Source organism: Thamnophis sirtalis, unplaced genomic scaffold, assembly GCF_051295495.1.
Source record: "Thamnophis sirtalis isolate CommonGarterSnake01/CBP01778 unplaced genomic scaffold, rThaSir2_p1.2 scaffold_5, whole genome shotgun sequence".
Taxonomy (NCBI): Eukaryota; Metazoa; Chordata; class Lepidosauria; order Squamata; family Natricidae; genus Thamnophis; species Thamnophis sirtalis.
Window position 1 is genome coordinate 121,899,229 of NW_028261385.1, and position 17,998 is coordinate 121,917,226.

The 17,998-nt window shown below is 39.1% G+C and overlaps 1 protein-coding gene across 3 annotated transcripts in view; it reads right to left on the bottom strand.

The window, feature by feature from the left end:
• Window positions 1-8,204: 8,204 nt before the first annotated feature.
• Window positions 8,205-17,998, bottom strand: part of SERTAD2 (SERTA domain containing 2) — a 143,622-nt gene continuing 133,828 nt past the window's right edge. For all 3 annotated transcript variants that reach the window (XM_087716813.1, XM_014062302.2, XM_087716812.1), the window contains exon 2: window positions 8,205-14,433. In XM_087716813.1, coding sequence (XP_087572939.1) covers window positions 13,470-14,429 — 960 coding nt within the window. In that variant the 5' untranslated portion in view covers window positions 14,430-14,433 and the 3' untranslated portion in view covers window positions 8,205-13,469. The remainder of the gene's footprint in view (window positions 14,434-17,998) is intronic.

The window sequence follows — 17,998 nt, forward strand, 5'->3', positions numbered from 1 at the left end:
TTTGTCCTCCGCGCTTTTGACGGGTCACGGGTCAGTATTATACCAGAGCATTCATTACCAACAAATATGTGTTTTCAGAATATGGGGCACATAAAAGAATTTGCTTACTTACTAAATCAGTATTTAATTCTTAATTAAAATTATTTAGTATTAAAAGGCCTTGTAAAATGGAAGGGAAGACATTCGCAAACACTGCTATAAACTGTGACATCCACATGGGTTTGCTGCTTTGGTCAGAATGATTTGTCAGCATTGCCATGTTTTGCCACAAGTTCTGTCCTCTAGATGCAAAGTAAGAGTGCACATTGAAATGGGCAGAACTGGCATCTCACTCCAGCAACATTCCCATATTGCTTACATCGCTCTGACTGCCTGGCCCCCTGCACCCTGACCATAAGTATAAGCTTATTTGCCAAAAATGTACAAGGGAGGTATTTGTTTAATTGGATGTCCTCCCACTTGTTTTGAATGACAATTTAGTGGCCCATGGCTGCAGAACATTTGAGAAACACTTTTCTAGCCTAAGAAGAAGAACAAGAAATGAGTTACAGATATTTTCAGGAACTTATTTTTAAGCCATTCTTATTACATGTAGCTTTCTGCATTCCTGAATAAGTCATTGGTTCTTTCTATTATATGATGTGTTCATATGTAAAATTCTGTTATGTGTGATAGAATTTGACAAGTGTCAGCACACAGCACCACTAATTTCAAATCTCACAAATAATCTACCTTTGATTTCAGTTGATTTTACTATCAAGTCACCATCTTGTGACCAAAATATAGCTTGGAACTTTAAAGATTTTGGCATGGTCATTCTCAAGGTAGTCCTGAAAGTGTACTGGCAGAATATCATAAATGTTACCTAGGATCAAATATTAAGAGGCAAGCAAGCTGTTGTCATTTCCTCTGTAAGGATTGTTAAAGATGTAGATTACCTGAATATTATGCTAAAATTCCAGTCTCCTAAGGACTATTGCTGTGAAACCACTGGGCATGTTGTGCTCTTGATCATGTAATGTTAGGAGGAAACTAGGATAACATCTTAGCAAGATCCCGCTCGGCCCTTTTGAATTCTAATGCTGCAGCCAGTTGACTTATAAATGTGATCTGCTTCTAATTGCTAATCTTCTACAACTTGTATATGCATGCATGCATACATGCATAAACAGAGTTGCTTTTCCAGTTGACATGACCTTGATTATTTGTTTTGGAGATGATCAAGATGCTTGGATAATTACACTAATACCACAGCAATATTTCTTCGGTAAGTGAGCTGAACAGTAAATATAGCTGACTTACATATTGCTACTAAATATATTCTAAATTGTACACTTCTACGTACAAATGTAAGTAAGTTTCATGTGGCTTATTCTGAGATAAATGGAGAGGATCTGGGTAGTAGGACTTACTCCTAAATGTATTTGATTGATTTAAGAATATATGAAAGCAGGATGAATGGGGGACATACTGTCTTGTCTTCTAAACATTTTCCTTTTAAATTCCTTATGTGTCTCCTTCTAGACTTATTTTTTCTAAGATTACTTTTTAGCCAGTAAAAAACATACATTCTACCCTCAAATCTGGAATTTGACAATAAGACAAACTCATAGGGAAGGCTTTCTTAATAAAGTAACAAGGCAGCAAACACACAACAGTAGATTACATACCATTGTTTCATTTGTGCTATTCTCCATCCTCCCCCAAAAAATATTAAATGGCGTATTGAATAGACTTCCCACTAACAGCCAATGGGTAATTGTGAACAATATAGGAAGGAATTGGGACAATATAAGAATACATTAGCATCTGTATTGGATAATTATGCAGTCCTGTGATTTAGCATTATATTTTGAATGTGTCTTATCAGTTGTTCTTATCAGTGGGAAATTGCTGTTGCAAGTCTCTGTTGTGTTAACCCTCAGGCTTCTGAAAGTTACACTATATAAAGCATCTGCCTTTATTTTGGAAATGAAGAATTTGGGCACTTGAGTTTCCCTGCTTCCAGCAATGTAAAAGAAGATGGGGGAATGAACTGTTTTTAGACCTGGGCAAGCTTGAGGAAAGACAGTATTACCAATTACTATTATGCTAAAACAATGTTTCTCAACCTTGGCAACTTGAAGATGTCTGGACTTCAACTCCCAGAATTCCCCAGCCAGCGAATGCTGGCTGGGGAATTCTAGGAGTTGAAGTCCGGACATCTTCAAGTTGCCAAGGTTGAGAAACACTGTGCTAAAATAAATCATGACTCTCCAATCTTCTTAAAGCCCTCCCTGTTTTTGTAGATCTGTTTGGAATTTTGAGAGCCCCTGTTCACCCTCACCAAATGGTTAGTCTTCTGGCCTTTCATAAAATGGATCGGTTCCACCACAAAACCGCGGAGGACAAAATCGCGATCGACGAAAGCGCGCATTTGACGTCATCACAGCGCGACGAAAACATCGCGCTGTGATTGAAAAATGTAAAAATAAAGCGAAAACCTTACCCTAACCCCCCAAACCTAACCCTAAACCTAACCCTTAACCTAACCCTAAATCTAGCCCTAAACCTAACCCTTAACCTAACGCTAAACCTAACGCTAACCCTTAACCTAACGCTAAACGTAACCCTAACGCTCTAAACCTAACCCTAACCCTTAACCTAACCCTAACCCTAACCCTTACCTTTATGTGAATCGGCTTGCTTTAATTTTATTTTTATTTCAATTTTTAATTTTTTTCGTCGCGCTGTGATTACGTCAAATGCGCGCTTTCGTCGATCGCGCTTTTGTGGACCGCGGTTTTGACGGGTCACGAATGGATCGCTTCCATGGAAGCCAGAACCAATTTCCATGTATTGTTTCATCTGAAGGCGACATGCTACCCTCTGTAGCCTCCTCAACTGCCCGATGCTCCATGTGACACTTCTTTCCTGGGCAACTGGCCCATTTACAAATAAAACTCTGGGCTGCTGCCAGCCAGCATTTATATTTCCTCAGAACACTTATGGGATCTTTTGGGCCCTACAAAGAGCGCATTTGGAAAACAGTGCTCTGCTATGCAACAGATAGGTAATCCTCGACCTATGAACGGTAATGAACCCTGCCCATTGTGGTCCCAAGTGATGACAATTGCTAAGTAAGATGGCCTTGCTTAACAACTCCCTCCCCCTGCTCTCCTTGATGCCATGGATAAATGAACGTGGCAGGTTGTTAAGTAAGCATGTGGGACCACTTAACTTACTAAATGATGATGATTATACAGATAGTCCTTGAGATATGACCAGTCACTTCAACCATTCAAAGTTACGATAGACCAAAATCTGCATACTGTATCAATCGTACAGCAACTACAGTGCCTCCCTCGTCATTCACCCTTATAACCGACCACAGGGATACTGCAATTCTCCCCCATCTCTCTTCTCTTCACATCCTGCTCCAACAAGACCCCGGAGCATTTGGAGCTGTTCCCATGCCTTCCAGAAGCAGCTGCCATTTTCATGGCATCATTTTGAAAACCCAAGGTTAAAGCAAGAGGAAAAGAAACCAACCTTAAATAAACAGTGGGAACCAGCAGAGCAAAGGAAGAGACCTGTTGGAGGAATGACTGACATGCAGGAAAGAAGGATTCAGAAAGCCATGTCTCTGTGTAGGTGAGCCAAGAAGGGGGAACATTTTCACTGAGAAAATGGTGTGGTGGAAAGAGGGAACGCTATTCCTCAGGGCAGCGGACCCAAACTATACACACATTTCAGGAATGATCTTACTGGTTTTATTTGAAAGGCCATATATCTGCTTTTTCTCTGAGAAATTCCATGATTTTCTTTGGGGAATGCAAAGAGATGAGAGGTCCATTTGTGGATCACATAACCTTCCTCATTTGGCCTTATGGTTATAATTCTCCAAGGAGAAGCTGTCTTTTCATTTAGAGACATGACCAGCATATAATGAGCACATTTCCTCTCAAAGCAAATCAACACCAATAGGATCCAGCCACCCAAATATTTCTCTTGATCACAGGCCCAAGCCCAGAATTAAACCAGCCCTCACTTCATATTCTTAATTAAGAGAGGTTTTGTGCTTAATTAAGCACATTAATTAGACATTAGTTTTACTAAACCTCAGAAAAGTAAATTATGTTGTAGCTATGCTACTTAATAGCCCTTTTAGTTGCTGCAAAAAAAAAAAAATCAAGTGGCCTGCTTCTGAATGTTAGCAAGAGCAATAGCACTTAGACTTATATACCGCTTCATAGTGCTTTACAGCCCTCTCTAAGCAGTTCACAGGGTCAGCATATTGCCCACAACAATCTGGGTCCTCATTTTACCAACCTCGGAAGGATGTAAGGCTAAGTCAACCTTGAGCCGGTGAAGATCAAACTCATGGCAGTGAGCTGAATTATACTACAATACTGCATTGTAACCACTGCACCACCACGACTCGTTAGCCATATTCAAAGTATGATCATGTCCCCTTTCAGTCACTAAATGGCATCTCTTACTTCAATTTCTCTGTGGGTGTTTGCCTTCTTATTTAGGACTTGGCCCCTGGATATCCCTGCCAGCCCTTTTTGAAACAAATCACTTTACCTGCTCAGAAGCTCTGCTATTTTTCTCCGTGACCCGACAAATGCGCGAACGTCAAAAGCGCACCAACAAAACTGCGGCGCTAAAACCGCGATGTCAAAAGCGCACCGACAACAGTGCGCCGACAACAGCGCGCCGACAACAGCGCGCCGACAGAAACGCAATTTAAGTTAAGGTAAGGTTTAGGGTTAGGTTTAGGGTTAGGTTTAGGGTTAGGGTTACAGCGCACTTCTGTCGGCGTGCTGTTGTTGGCACGCTTCAGCGCTCATTCGTCGGCGCGGTTTTGTCGGCGCGGTTTTGTCAGGCGCACTTTTGTCGTTCGCGCATTTGTGGTGGAACCATTTTTCCCCATCCATTCCTGTTTCTCTGATTCTCTTTTCACCTATACAACCTACAATCATAGCCACCTACCCCAGAAAGTGTAAAGCTGAGGCCTGGACAAGGAGAGAAAGATGCCTGATCCAGCTCAGTGGCTTTAACCTGACACAATTTTGGTGATTTTGCCTCCCAGTTAAATGTCCAAATGTTTTGGCCCACATAACTAACAGGTGCTTCTACGGTGGAGAAGAGGTGGAAGGAATCCGGAAGAGAAATAGACTTGCACAAAGTGAAATGGCACAAAGGTGAATTGGAAGTGGCAGGGATACGGGAGCCCTGCTTTTCCTTGTAGCATTTATGCAGTGTTTTTGCTCACAGCTGAAGTTGCTGAAGGAAAAGAGTGACTGCAGCAAAAGAGAGAAGTGGTTAAAAAAAGGTATTCTGGCACACCCACAAATCAGAAAAACACAATTTGGCAAACAATCCCTCCCAACTCGAGTGATCTAGACAACCAAATTTATGAGGGTATAGTTTTTGCTGACACAAAGAAGATATTACGGTGCATTAAGCCAGGAGTGGGGAAATGGCCTTCACCTGCCATAACTTGTAAATTGTACTCTGGGCTTGCTCTATTCAGAAATCTTTTCCTAAAATTCTTGTCTCAAGAAAAAAAAAGCATTCTATGTGTGTGAGAGAATATGTGTGTGTGTGTAAATATTACATGAGGAGTGTAAATCAATCCAGTTGTTTGGTAACACAACAAATCCCAAATGCAAAAGTATGAAAAAAGGTAGGAGCATGATTCCAGATTGCCCTGGATATCTAGGCACAATGTCTTAAGACAATGTTCTGTATTAAGAAGAGATCATATAGATGCCAATATATTTTCTAGCCTTGGTGACTTGTGGCTGGAAATGACACCTGCACAATCACAAACAGAGCACCTCTCCATAATCAGCTTTGATATGTTTATTTTAGGTTTTCTTACATGAGTAAACCTCTTTACTCCACAAAAAGCTCTCCTAGAGTTACTCAAGGAAGGAATTGCCTCAAATTTAGCAGGTCTCTGTAAGATTTTGAATTGTTTCACTAACTTCGGAGGCCCTTTTTCCTTTGCCCACCTTATTCTCTCCTAGACCAGTGGTGCAAGTTATTGCATGTGAAGGAGACTGAATCACAGTTTAATTTAGATTTCCTTAGCTTTCTGAATATTAACATAACTTGACACTCATGAAAAATCTCAGCAAAAAGTCCAATGATCTTTCCATGAAATTGTCATTTAACACTTGGAAATATCTTACCAATAGTGCAGAAAGAAATAAAGAACCAGGATTGATATGTAGCCCTTCAGGATTCAATTTGGGGGCCCTAGGAAACGTCAGCAGTATGATTTCAGCCTATTTTGAGATTCTGGGGTAGTTTAGGATGGCAATGAAAATGATTTTCCTGGCAGGGAGGATCTTGTTTCCCTCTTCTTCTTTAATTCCTCTGAAAAGACCATTCAACAAGTTTGTTGGTAGACAAGGAGCAAGCAGCTTAAAAAAAGATATAACTATCTCCTTGCTAGATTCATCATTTTTCATTTTTCCTGAATAAATGATTAATATGATTAAATGTTCTCAGGAACAGAAATGCTATCCCCGAAGTATCCGTCAAGAAATAAATGCAGCTGGGACTGGATAGTGATGTGTCTGCCCTTTCTGCGCATGATCCCTTACCCTGAAGGGATGATCTAGAATAGATCAAAGATGGGGAACTATGGCCCTTTTATGACTTGTGGACTTCGACTCCCAGAATTCCTGAGCTCAAGAATTCTGGGCGTTGAAATCCACAAGTGATAAAGGAGCCATAGTTCCCCACCTCTGACCCAGATCATCCCTCCAGGAATGACAGTGTGACAGGAATCTTGAAGCGCCAAAGTGGCACTGTGGTTAGAGTGCAGTACTGCAGGCTACTTCAGCTGACTGCTAGCTGCAGTTCAAATCTCATCAGCTCAAGGCCTTCCATGGTGGGTAAAATGAGGACCCAGATAGTTTGGGGAAAATATGCTGACTCTGTACACCATTTAGAAAGTGCTGTAAAAGCACTATGAAGCAGTATATAAGTTTAAGTGCTATTGCTAATAAAAGCCTCTCAGTCTAGAATCTTCTGTTGAATTGACTGTGAGAATGTTATATCTCATGTGGTAAGAAATAGCAGGTTAATATAGAAAACAGTACCTGAAAAACAATGTTGCACATTTGCTAATGGATCTTTGGCATATTATTGGAATTATAGGATGAACAAATGGAATCTTTTACCTTACCTGTGTTCAGAAACCATCAACAGTTGAATATGTATACTATTATCTTTGAATGCCAATGCAAGAGTTGTGGTGTTTCCCCCACAAACACACTTTTCTCTGGAAAAAAAGTACCACTTGTGGCTGGGTCTATTTCCCCCCCCCCCCCCGCCCCAAATCTAGAAATCTTCACTTTCACTCACACTTCTCTATTGTGGACAATTTGGACTTGAAAAAAATGAAGCAAAACAAATGGGCTTCTTTTTAAACTGTTTATTGTATAATATAAAACTACAAAAGTAAGACTGCTCATTTCCATGTAATTTGCCCATTTTTATTATTATTACAGCCCATACCTACAAGTGAATACAGTAATCTGGTTTCAGATGTATATGTCTGTAATATTGCATAGAAAAGGCACAGCTCTAAGGTCTGTCGCGGGATAGGAATGGGGGCAGAGGGAGAAAATATCAGCGTTTTGGACAAAACAAGCCTTGTTTCAAAACAACCATGCACCAAATATATCCTCCTTTTTACATCTTTCTCTTCCCCCTCCCCTGAAATCTCTGCTTTAGAGCAGTGGTTCCCAAACTTGGCAACTTTAAGACTTGTGGACTTCAACTCCCAGAATTCTCCAGCCAGCAGAGTAGAGCTGGCTGGAGAATTCTGGGAGTTGAAGTCCACAAGTCTTAAAGTTGCCAAGTTTGGGAACCACTGCTTTAGAGAGTCTTGTGTGTTATTACAATGTTAAGCATCTGCAAGGTTTTAACTTACAAAAAAAAAAGCCCAGAGTTAGCATTAGAATAATTTTTAACATTGGAAAAAAAAAAGACTATAAAATGAGTGGAAGCCCCCCCCCCCAAAAAAAATAATTCAGACACATTATAAGCATATTAATAAAAGCAAGGTCTTGGATTTTCTTTTTCTAACAATCACATTCTAGATCCAATGAGCCATTTTAGGAGGGTGCACGCCCATTTGCTCATGGTTGGTATCGAACTGTAAACTTTAGATTCACGGGTCAGGTTCTACAAGACAATTTTGGGTGGGGGGGAAATCATATGGTACAATTTATTCTCATCCTGGCCTCTCTGAAAAAGCAGCCTTAATTCTGTCTCTTAATGTAAAGCAGAGCAAGTAGCAGGAAGAGTAATGTTGGTGGCAACAGTTCCCATGTGCAAGTCTCTCTCTTGCAAGTAACTGGGAGGAAGAGGGACTTCAGGGCACTTTCCTTGGCATGGTCTACAAAGTGCCCACAATTCTGTCCGAGAATCCTAAACATTGCCTGCTTAGACTCTGCTCTCTGGAGCCAAGCCCAGGCTGGACCTTCACCTTGTTTCTCAGCACAGTTGATGTTCTGAAGAAGGGTGGGAGATGTGAATCTGGGCCAGCATTTTGCCCAGGGTCTTAAGGTCTGTTTACGCTTGTCTAAAAACACTTCCCTAGGAAGGTTGGAGGTTATATGATCAGATTTGCCTCTCTGTTGACGAAAATGTCTTAAAAAATGGAAACAAGGATCTCTCTTGGAAACCAATAGGAAAGCCTTCCACAAAACCTGTTAGCTTTCAGCGTGGCTTACTACACCTACTATGTGGCATCTCCTTAAATCAACTTTGTCATGGAATTCCACACTTTCCTTCTCCCACTATTGTTTTCTGCATTGCTTTGTTTTCTCCTGAGAAGTCTCATCAGGAAATGCTACTGGATACAGGTGTATCCAATACACAATAGTGCACTGAACATTCACCATATTTGATCTACAACAGGTCATTTTCAACAGTGCTCTTTAAACAACTACTTATGCATAATCATCTGAAGCAATAGAGGGACAAGTTATAAATATGCATTTTTGAAATAGGTTGTGTTATGCCACTTTACACTCTCTCTGCAGAAGAAAAGGCACACTTATGTGTAAAGTAAAGGCTAATCTTACCTTAGGTTGGTTAATTGATTTTGGCACCCCCTTCTCCCGCTTAAAATTTCCCGGTTTTAAGCACTAGCAGCTCAAACTGAAACTCAAGGGGGGGGGGGGACAACACACAGATTGCTGTGATTGTGATGGCTCAGGTTGCCAAAGCAATTGAACTTTTCGGTTGGAAAGCTGCTTTACATCATCTTCCATTGCAAGAAGCCAGCTTGCTCTGCCCAGTCTCTCTAGGATGAATAATGTGGTGCACGCTGCTTCTGTGCAACTTTGATGGAAGAGGAATCTTAAACACTCTTCCTTTATTCATCAGCAAACATATACTTCAGGCTAACTTGCATCCTTATTCAGTTCCAGGTACCAGAGTGAGAATATATCATTTTAGGCCTTTTAAGACTGAAATTCTGCACATGCTTATTCAGGAGTAAGTTTAATTAAACTCAGGACTTACTCCTGAGTAGACCTTACACAACAAAGTCTCACTGAAACCAAAGCTGTATTTGGCTGTTTGAACTAGTATCTGGCCCATTTGAAATACCCAGTGATACCAAAAGTTTGATTTGTATAATCAAGTTTATAATTCTTTTTTTTTTTTGCACGTCCTACAGAATCAAAGTGACTCTCAGTAGAGAAAAGCAGGAGAGACGGGAGAGAGATCTGATGAATGACATGTATTCTGAACAGAACCCAGATAATAATCTCCAAATCTAACTTTCAGTTCCCTCTTGTATAGATTTCACATTCCTACAAGAGAATACATTCCTACCATACATTCTGTACATGTTACAATCCAGATGTTGTTAGCTTCACAATAAAATAAATATATTTACAAAAGAAAAATAAAATGGAATAAATAACTTATGAAAAACAAAATGGAAAAAAAATCACTTCAAATTCAAACAGCTCTTTTTAATTCTGCTCTCTTCTTGTCACTTCATTGCACATTTTGTGTCATCAAAAATGTCCCCAGCATTCAAGATGGAATTTGGAGAGTGTGGAAAAGAGGAATTTGTAGTCTGGTAAAATCTAATCCTTTAAGGGAGGAGGTTATATTACGGAGACAGAAATATTTAAATTGGTTTTTCTGTGAGGCCACTCATCATACTTGGGTGTCTAATTCTAAGGGGTGGATGCAGTATCTGCCACAATCGTACTCATTTGCATCAGAGAATGTTGCAATCAGGACTGGTTTCTGCTCAACATTTCAAATGGCTTTGTTTTTAGGGCAGTTAGCATTTGGAAAACCTACTATTCCTCTCTAAAATGGTATTAATTTGAACTTCTGCCCAACATGTGGTACTTGTTTACGTACTCCATTACCTCATCCAAAAAGGAAAGTATTGTTTCTGGATTATGTGTAAAATCAGATTTTGACAATGGTAATGGTAATGACAATGTTGTTTGTTTATTTTTTTTCCTTGATATTTTAATTTTAATCTAAACCTAGACTGTTCCAGCAAAGGCTTGGGATGCTGCCACTCTGATTAAAACTAAATTGAGTGTTTTCTAGCATTGCACATATCTGCACCCAAGATTATCCCAGTTGGCTAGTAACACATCAGTAACTATCTTATTTCATCTTTTCTACCACATCTGGCTAGTTCTGCAGAGATCTGGACAACCAAATGGTGAAAGCATGTGTGTGTGTGTGTTTTTGCTACAAGTTGGTGGTATTTTGGATTTCTGCAGCCCAGATTTGAAAGACCTAATCTTCTCAAATCCACAAATTCCTAATGAAATTGCAATTCAGTATTATTTTATACAATATCAGCCATATTCCTAGTGATTACCAAACTAACAAAAGAGAAGAGATCCTTGTTCAGGGCATTTTGTAATCTAAATCAGTTGTAATAACTCCTAATTAATTTTTTTGAATATGCCAGCTCTCTTTTTCCTCCCCACAACAGGATAATTGGGGAAAATATGCTTGCTTATAAAGATGAGCAACTTCAAATTATAACTATATTGTTATTTGAATGAAATAAACTTTTCAAAAAAAGATAGCAAAATATGATTAATGTATTAGAATTTAGTTGATAATTTGACATGGCAAATTTAGTATAGGCATGCAGCACTCTAATTACCCAGGTAGTTTGGACACAAATGAAAAAGTTGTGGTGTGTGAACTATATATAATAAATTACATGCATTTTAAATAAATATATATGGCCCATTCTAAAGTGCCAGTTTATAAAGCTGCCATCTTAAAGGCAGGAAAGACCCAATTTTTAAAAAATCCATGACAAGAAGTAAGCAGAACCAACTGAATATTGCCAAATTACATAAACATAATTTAAATTTTCTTAAATAAATATAAACGTTATTCCTAAAGAAGCCATATGCATATCAACAGTATAGTTTGTAACTTGCACTCAATTAAGTACCATTTAAAATTAATATGCCATAGCAATCTCGGCAACAGGCATGAAAACATTGCAAGTTTTCTTTAACACAAATGTACATCACAATGAACAGAGAGAGAAAAATTGCAACAGGTGCAGAAATGAGACGACTTAAGTGGGGAGGAAACATGCATAGAAGATTGCAGTTTCAATACATTGTCAAACAGGCCATATAAAGTATAAAGCAAGGAACAGAGTGGAATCAAGAAACCAACCCCCTCAAAAGATACTAAGTGTTCAAAGCACAACTAGCTCCAGTTTTAAGAGCAATGGATACTTGAGTGAGTCCATCCAGTGCTGATAAGAGATGATTTCACTGCAGTAATACTGAAGTTAGATATTTTTTTTCAGCACTTGCCAACAGAGTGAATAAGAATATTAATGTTCCAAGCAAAGGGCAAGAATCATCATAAGAATGATTAGAAGAAATAAGGTTACATTAGAATTATACTGTTACAGAGACAAAAGGCCTTTTTCCACTCCTGTTCCTAAACTCAGTTTCTTGGAAGGAATCTCCACTGATTTCAATGCAACTTACTTTCAGGCTTTAAACAAAATAAAAATCCAAAATAATTAAACAAAATAATCTGCTACAGACACAACATGCTTCTCCTTAAAACTGGCAAGTGTCTCAATTGCGACGCTCTAAAACTAGATGTCATTACTATGGTAATACCTCAAGACAGAGCAAAGTATACCAAAGCTCACCCATTTGTACTGTTTGAATCTGAACGGGGCACTCTGTCAACTGCACTTACTGAAAAGAAATATATTTCCAGGAACACAACTTTCTCACCAGGAAAGCTGTAAAATATGAGAAGGTTGAGCTCAACAGACTTAAGGACACTCTACTCTGTCAGACGAAGGATGGAATCTGTTTTGCACATTTTAAAAAAGCTTGGTTTGAGGAAATATATTTTTATTTCTTGATCCTTTTGGAGTGAGGGAAGGGAGAACAAGGGAGTTTCATCAGAATAAAGTTTCACAGCTATTTCTTGCCAACTGTTTGACATCAGTGTTGGAATATACATGGCTCTAAGGTTTTTGTTAATCACAGTAGTAGGCAGCAGGGAGTAAATATCTGTGAAACTTTTAAGGGAAGAGCCCTTGGTCTTTTCCTTCAAGCATGGTGTCTGGATTCAGGGAGGCCAGCTGCAGACTGATTTGATCCAAACTTCTCTTTGCACCATTATATGCATATAAAACACTACAAGTCTGTATAAAACTACAAGCAGTTCTTGTACATCAGAAGGTATATGCAGGAATGGGGTGAGCAAATCCTACCAAAATAACTATTTCCTTTTTTGTGTGTATGTGAGTACAAACAGCATTTTGTTTTGTTTCTTTTCCTTTTTTCTAAGAAAAAAACCCAATATCATAAATTGCAGAATCTATACAAAAATATAAAATAAATTTGGGTAGCAGTTTCTAAAGAGCCATGTAAATGCAACATTTAAAGAGGAATCATTAATACCTCTAAAAAGGCTGGATTGCTAAGTCAACCTAGACAGTGCTAAAATGCCAAAAAGGTACTGCAATTATCTAAATAATATTTTAACCTCTTGCAATAAAACTTATAGAAAAAATAGACAAATATGCACATGCAATTTACAGCTTTTTCCCAACATAATCCTTGTGCTTAGCTTTTACATTTTTTTGTCAAACATATTTATGTTTTACAATATGCATTTTCTTCCTATATTAGGATTTCAGGTCTCCCTTGAGGAACCACTTTCAGAAATACATTAAAAGTGGTCATACATGAATGAAGGCACTCCAACTCTGCTTGAAGCAAAAACAAGTATGATCCTTAAAAAAAAAAAGACAAGCAAAGACGCATGCACAGTGGTGTGTGTATTTGCGTGCGTGCATATATGTGTGTGTCTATGTGTTTCTTGGTAGGTTTGGAAGGAGAGGGGGGCCTTGTGAAAATACTACCAAGGATTTATACTGGTGCGTTTAAAAAGTTGCTATTGATTTATGACCCAACAAGCACCTCCATAATGTGATCCAGTTCTGTAAGGTCCATTTTGAAAGGCTGATTGGGGGTTACTGGCTGGGTACTGTAGGGTGCCAGAGTTTTGAGGAGGTCATCTGCGGAGACAGGAGCCATTTTTGAGGCAGCCCCTGTAGAGGATGTGCAAGGGTCAAAATCATACATAGACGTATCAATGTCTGCAAAGAGAATATCATCCAGGGTCAAGTCTGTAAGAAAACCTGTAGAAGTTGTGATCTCAAAATTGCCAGGTAATGAGTCCATGAGTTTAGGCTCACTCATTCTGTTTTCCTGTATACCCTCAGGCTTTTGAATGCTGGATTCACTGGAATTCTCCTTAGAGTTATCTGGTGCAGTTGTATCTGCTGCTGCTGTAGTTACTACTGCCTCAGCGGAGGTAGGTGTTGGACAGAGCTCCTCAATTTCATCCAAGGCTGAGGAGAAGCTGTCCTTTACTGGTTGGATCGTTGGAGGTGGTAATTTTGGAGGACCATCTAATGAGATAGTCTGGGAAGTGCAAAAAGTGTCATCCTCAAGCAGAGAGGCAGGGGTGAGGCAAGACTCCAGTGGTGTAGGGCTTGCTAAGTCAGTGGGGTGGACTGGCGGAGAGGCCAGATGGCTAAAGGCAGGCTGAGCTTCTCGAAAGTTGTCTCCAAGAGGATCTGTAGGCTGTGATGGGGTGAGGAACATAGGCCTCAAGCTGCCTTCCTGTTTGAGCTCCTCTTGGATCCGCCTCAACATGTTGTTAATTAAAACAGTCTTTTGCAGGCTCGGCTCTGTTAAGGGCCTGTGGTTATAAAGTTTCATAAGGGAAATGTTGAAGATAGTCTGGCGCTGTAAGGTGTAAGACACCTTAGATGGACCATCGGTAGGAGACACCACTTTGCCTTCCAGCCCATCTTCATGCTCATCAAATTTCCGTTTTCCTCCTTTCCCCAACATATATCTGAAAATAAAAGAAGAGAAATATTGACTAGGATAGAACAATCCATCGGTATTCTAGCCACTCTAGTTCAGTCTATTCAAAGCTGAAGCCCTTGTGATGTGTTTAAGATATTTTTCGCTGTGAGCTGTAGTACCAACAGATATTGGAGAGAACCAGATATAGGAAGCTGGCTCACAATCATCTTAAGAAAACACAAAGAAAACAAACCCAAGTATTGTCAATCTATTTATCTTGCCTTCAAAAAAAAGTCATCCAACTATTTAATCAACCTGTCAATTGCAACCTAATAGTGAACTAGAAACTGAACCAAGACTATAATCTCAGAAAAACTGGTTGATGATAGAGATAGATGCAAAAGCATCAGAGTAAGTAATTAACAGAGTAACAGTAATCCTGCATACTGTTTATCTCAGACTAGTCCTAAGACTTCATATTCCAATTCACCAGGAATAGAAAGAGCAGGATGTCAATCCAAGAGATTCTTATTCTAACTCATAGCACATTAAAAAAAAAGATCACATGGCCAGACATGGGTAACTCACACTGCATTTCAGATCTTTTTGCCACCAAGCAATTTAACAAAAGCAGTAGATCTTTTTCCTGAAAGCCTGTAAGCAGCAAGAAATATAGAGAAGAAGGTGTAAACAGGAGGTCAAAGAAAAACAAAATGTATAAATGCTTTCTTTTTTGGCTTTAGTATAAAGATTCATTATTTTATTAATTTAGATTACAGCCTATACTTGGCTTTTGAAAGATGTATTGAAAGCTGCACTTCAAAACCACAGATAGAGCTAAAAGTAGACTTGGTTTCCCATGAAGATTACTTCCTAACCCAGTTAATAATTGTTCTCTTTAAATTAAATAATATTGAACATTAAAACATCTATTTAGCAACACATTTTGAAGGTGACAATCAGTATTTTCAAGGGCTATTTATAGCTTTAGGGCTCCTTCTCTACCATTTGCTTTAGCCTCTCCTTCCTTAGTACTACATCCTTTCTCTCCCCAATAAATTACCTCAAAGGAATAGAAAAGGCACACCCATCCATCCAGGAAGTCCCTAAATACAATGGCAATAACAATAGACTTATATACCACTTTACAGTGCTTTACAGATCTCTCTAAAAGGTTTACAGAATCAGCCTATTGTCCCCAACAATCTGGGCCCGCATTTTACCCATCTTGGAAGGGTGGAAGGCTGAGTTAGCCTTGAGCTGTGAGGATCAAACTCCTGAGCTCCAATGAGTTGAATTAGCCTGCAATACTGCATTTTAATCACTGTGCCACTATGACTCTAATACAATGGCACTCCAACTATTGAATCAGTTAGTGATGTTGCTATATTAATAAATAATTATTAATACATTATTTATTAATAAATAATTGCTAATTATAAACCAAAGGGACACGGTGGCTCAGTAGCTAAGATGCTGAACTTGTCGATCAGAAAGGTTGGCAGTTTGATGGTTCAAATCCCTAGCACAGTGTAACGGAGTGAGCTCCCCCCGTTACTTGTTCCAGCTTCTGCCAACCTAACAGTTCGAAAGCATGTAAAAATGCAAGTAGAAAAATAGGAACCACCTTTGGTGGGAAGGTAACAGCATTCTGTGCACCTTCAGCATTTAGTCATGCTGGCCACATGACCACAGAGACGTCTTCTGACAGTGCTGGCTTTTGGCTTTGAAACGGAGATGAGCACCACCCCCTGGAGTCAGGAATGACTAGCACATATGTGCGAGGGGAACCTTTACCTTTACCTAATTAAAAAAAACCACACTCCTTGTGACCCTCACAAGAGCAGAAATGCTCAAGAAATTCAAATCTTCAAATGCAAATGAAATATGAGAGTCCATCTGAATTGGTGGTTTTCTTGAATGTCACACGAGAGCAAGAGCAGGAAATGCCTTTCACATTATGGCCACATGTCAGAGCCAACTACAGTGTGAATGTAAAATAGCCCTGAAGGTTCCAGGGCTGGCCCGTTCTGTAGTCCGCCCATCAGTCTTTAACAAATTGCTCATATAAAGTGGAGGAATTTTCCAGCTCTGAGAGTTACAGAGAGAATGCTGGACTGAACCTGGTTTCTATTAAGACAGCTGGAGCTTTTCTGTGATGATTATGGAATGGGGTTTCTTTTTCTAGCCTGGTTCTGCTAAAACTGCCACTGTCCCATGATAACGAAGGAGTCCCTATGCCCCACTCCTGGCCCATGACTTAGGAAGTGAACTACTGGGGAAACTGGCAAGGATGCACTCTGAAACAACAGGACCTCAAAAACAATCCAGGTGAACACCCATCACTGAATTAATTCTAAATATCAGTGGACATGCAGGTTATAACACTAGGAGTTTCTTTGGGATTTTAGATTCTTCATGTTCTTTTGTAGGTAGCCCACAAAAGGGGGACTATGTTGCAGCTTCTTAAAAGTTTACAGAAGAAAGCTGTAAGCTACCAACAGACGAAGAGATAATAAAAAAGATATTAGATTGTGCAGAGATGAATAGGTTGACAATGAAAATAAAGGATAAAGAGGAATCGGAATACTTCATGACATGGGGGAGATTTTATGATTGGCTGGAGAAAGCAAGCTAGAAAAGAAAGAAGGGAGAAGATGGGCAAAAGAAAACACCAACACCAGACTATCCTTCCTGGATATCCTCATCAGCAGAGGAAATGGTGGCAAATTAGAAAGACAAGTCTATCATAAAACCACCCACACTACCCAAGTGATCCACCTCAAAAATGCTATCAGTGACAATGTTATCTAGCCAGGTAATGAACACCTGTATGAAAGCAATCAATCCCAGAAAGCATCAAGGACTCCACAGTTCAACCCTGTGCTATAGACATTCTTTTTCATTCTTTTTAAAAGGTATATAACATGACAACACGCATGATTCTGAATTATTTGGCTACCCGCCTAGCTGAACCCTGAGTTGCTTTCCCATTTCAAATACAGCTGCCTGCTTTATATGTGGTGGAATGTTTCTTAAGCTCCAACTATCACAGCTAGAACCCCAGGGCTGTGAAGTTTTTTAAAACTATCTCAACTGAATAAGGTACCTCAACCTTGGAATTGCAGCTGTAAAAGTTCTCTCTGGAATTATTCCAAAGCAGAAAATACAAGCACGCACAAAGCATTCCTTCAACTGCACACACCCACATGTAGAATAGAAATGAAAATAATTATGAAAATGCTAACCTGATAGCATATAAGAAATACAAAACGTATATTGCAAGTAGAGGGAAAAATAACAAGGATGTTAACTGTAATATTTTTAGCATTGACTTATTAACTTTGTTGAGAACTATCTATAGGCTTCTTTTCAATTAAAAACTCTTCACAAAGAAATTTATAAATTAAGCATGCAAAAAGCTGAATCAATGCAATTGAAACAACAAATGAAAAATAACGTCCATACCAAATATCTGGGGCCAACACAGACAGAGGTTCTAGGTATAGAACAGATTTTACTGCTCTTAAGGAATATGAAAAAAAAAGTTCTCAAGATTCTAACTATCATTTAAGCAAATGTATACAACATAATATTTCTACAATTTTCTT